Source organism: Penaeus monodon, chromosome 30 (assembly GCF_015228065.2).
Source record: "Penaeus monodon isolate SGIC_2016 chromosome 30, NSTDA_Pmon_1, whole genome shotgun sequence".
Lineage (NCBI taxonomy): Eukaryota > Metazoa > Arthropoda > Malacostraca > Decapoda > Penaeidae > Penaeus > Penaeus monodon.
Genome location: NC_051415.1, coordinates 23,969,087 through 23,969,712, shown reverse-complemented (window position 1 = coordinate 23,969,712; position 626 = coordinate 23,969,087). Strand labels below are relative to the sequence as shown.

At 40.4% G+C, this 626-nt stretch overlaps 1 protein-coding gene across 1 annotated transcript in view; it reads right to left on the bottom strand.

The window, feature by feature from the left end:
* The window catches only part of LOC119592660 (intraflagellar transport protein 140 homolog), a 20,093-nt gene that overhangs the window by 2,964 nt on the left and 16,503 nt on the right, over positions 1–626 (bottom strand). Inside the window, exons 20-21 of the mRNA XM_037941572.1 lie at positions 505–626; positions 95–393 (exon numbers count right to left, since the gene is read on the bottom strand). The exon at positions 505–626 is cut by the window's right edge and continues 1 nt beyond it. Of these exons, the coding sequence (XP_037797500.1) occupies positions 95–393; positions 505–626 (421 nt within the window). The remainder of the gene's footprint in view (positions 1–94; positions 394–504) is intronic.

Below are 626 nucleotides of genomic sequence, written 5' to 3'. Positions count from 1 at the left end.
AAGAGGAATTTTCTCACCAAAATATCTATAACAGGAGAAGCCCCTTATTTCTAATCTTAGAGAAGTTCTTGAAAAAAAAAGAAAAAATACCAACCTGTCTACCAGTAATCAAGAGTGACACTGCACGATCATACTGCCCATTGGAGATGAAGTACTGGGCACATCTCTGAATAAGAGCAGGATCCGCATTTTCATCGAGTTCAGATGCAATCTGTCCCACTGCACTGACTTGTCCAGACTTAAAGGCTAGATCAACAGCTTTGGACAAGAGACCAGCTTTGTGGTACAACATGACAGCCTTTGAGAGTTGTCGGCGCTCCGAGGAGGAGAAAAACCTGGCAGCATCAATTTGTTCCTGAGGTCCAGCCACAAGAGCCAGATTCATTAGTTGATCTGGAAACAAGGTAAATAATATTAACAATAAAATTGATGAACAAATGAAACAAGGTTTCAACTGTACACTCGTATGGCTTTATACTAATCCTATAATTCTAAAAACGTTACCTTCATAACCATTATCCTTGCAGATTCTGATAGCATTGCCATAAGCCTGAGCTCGAGTAAAGAAGTGAATGGCCTCTTTCACCATATTGACATTTTCATACTGGCGAGCTAGGTGATAGCAG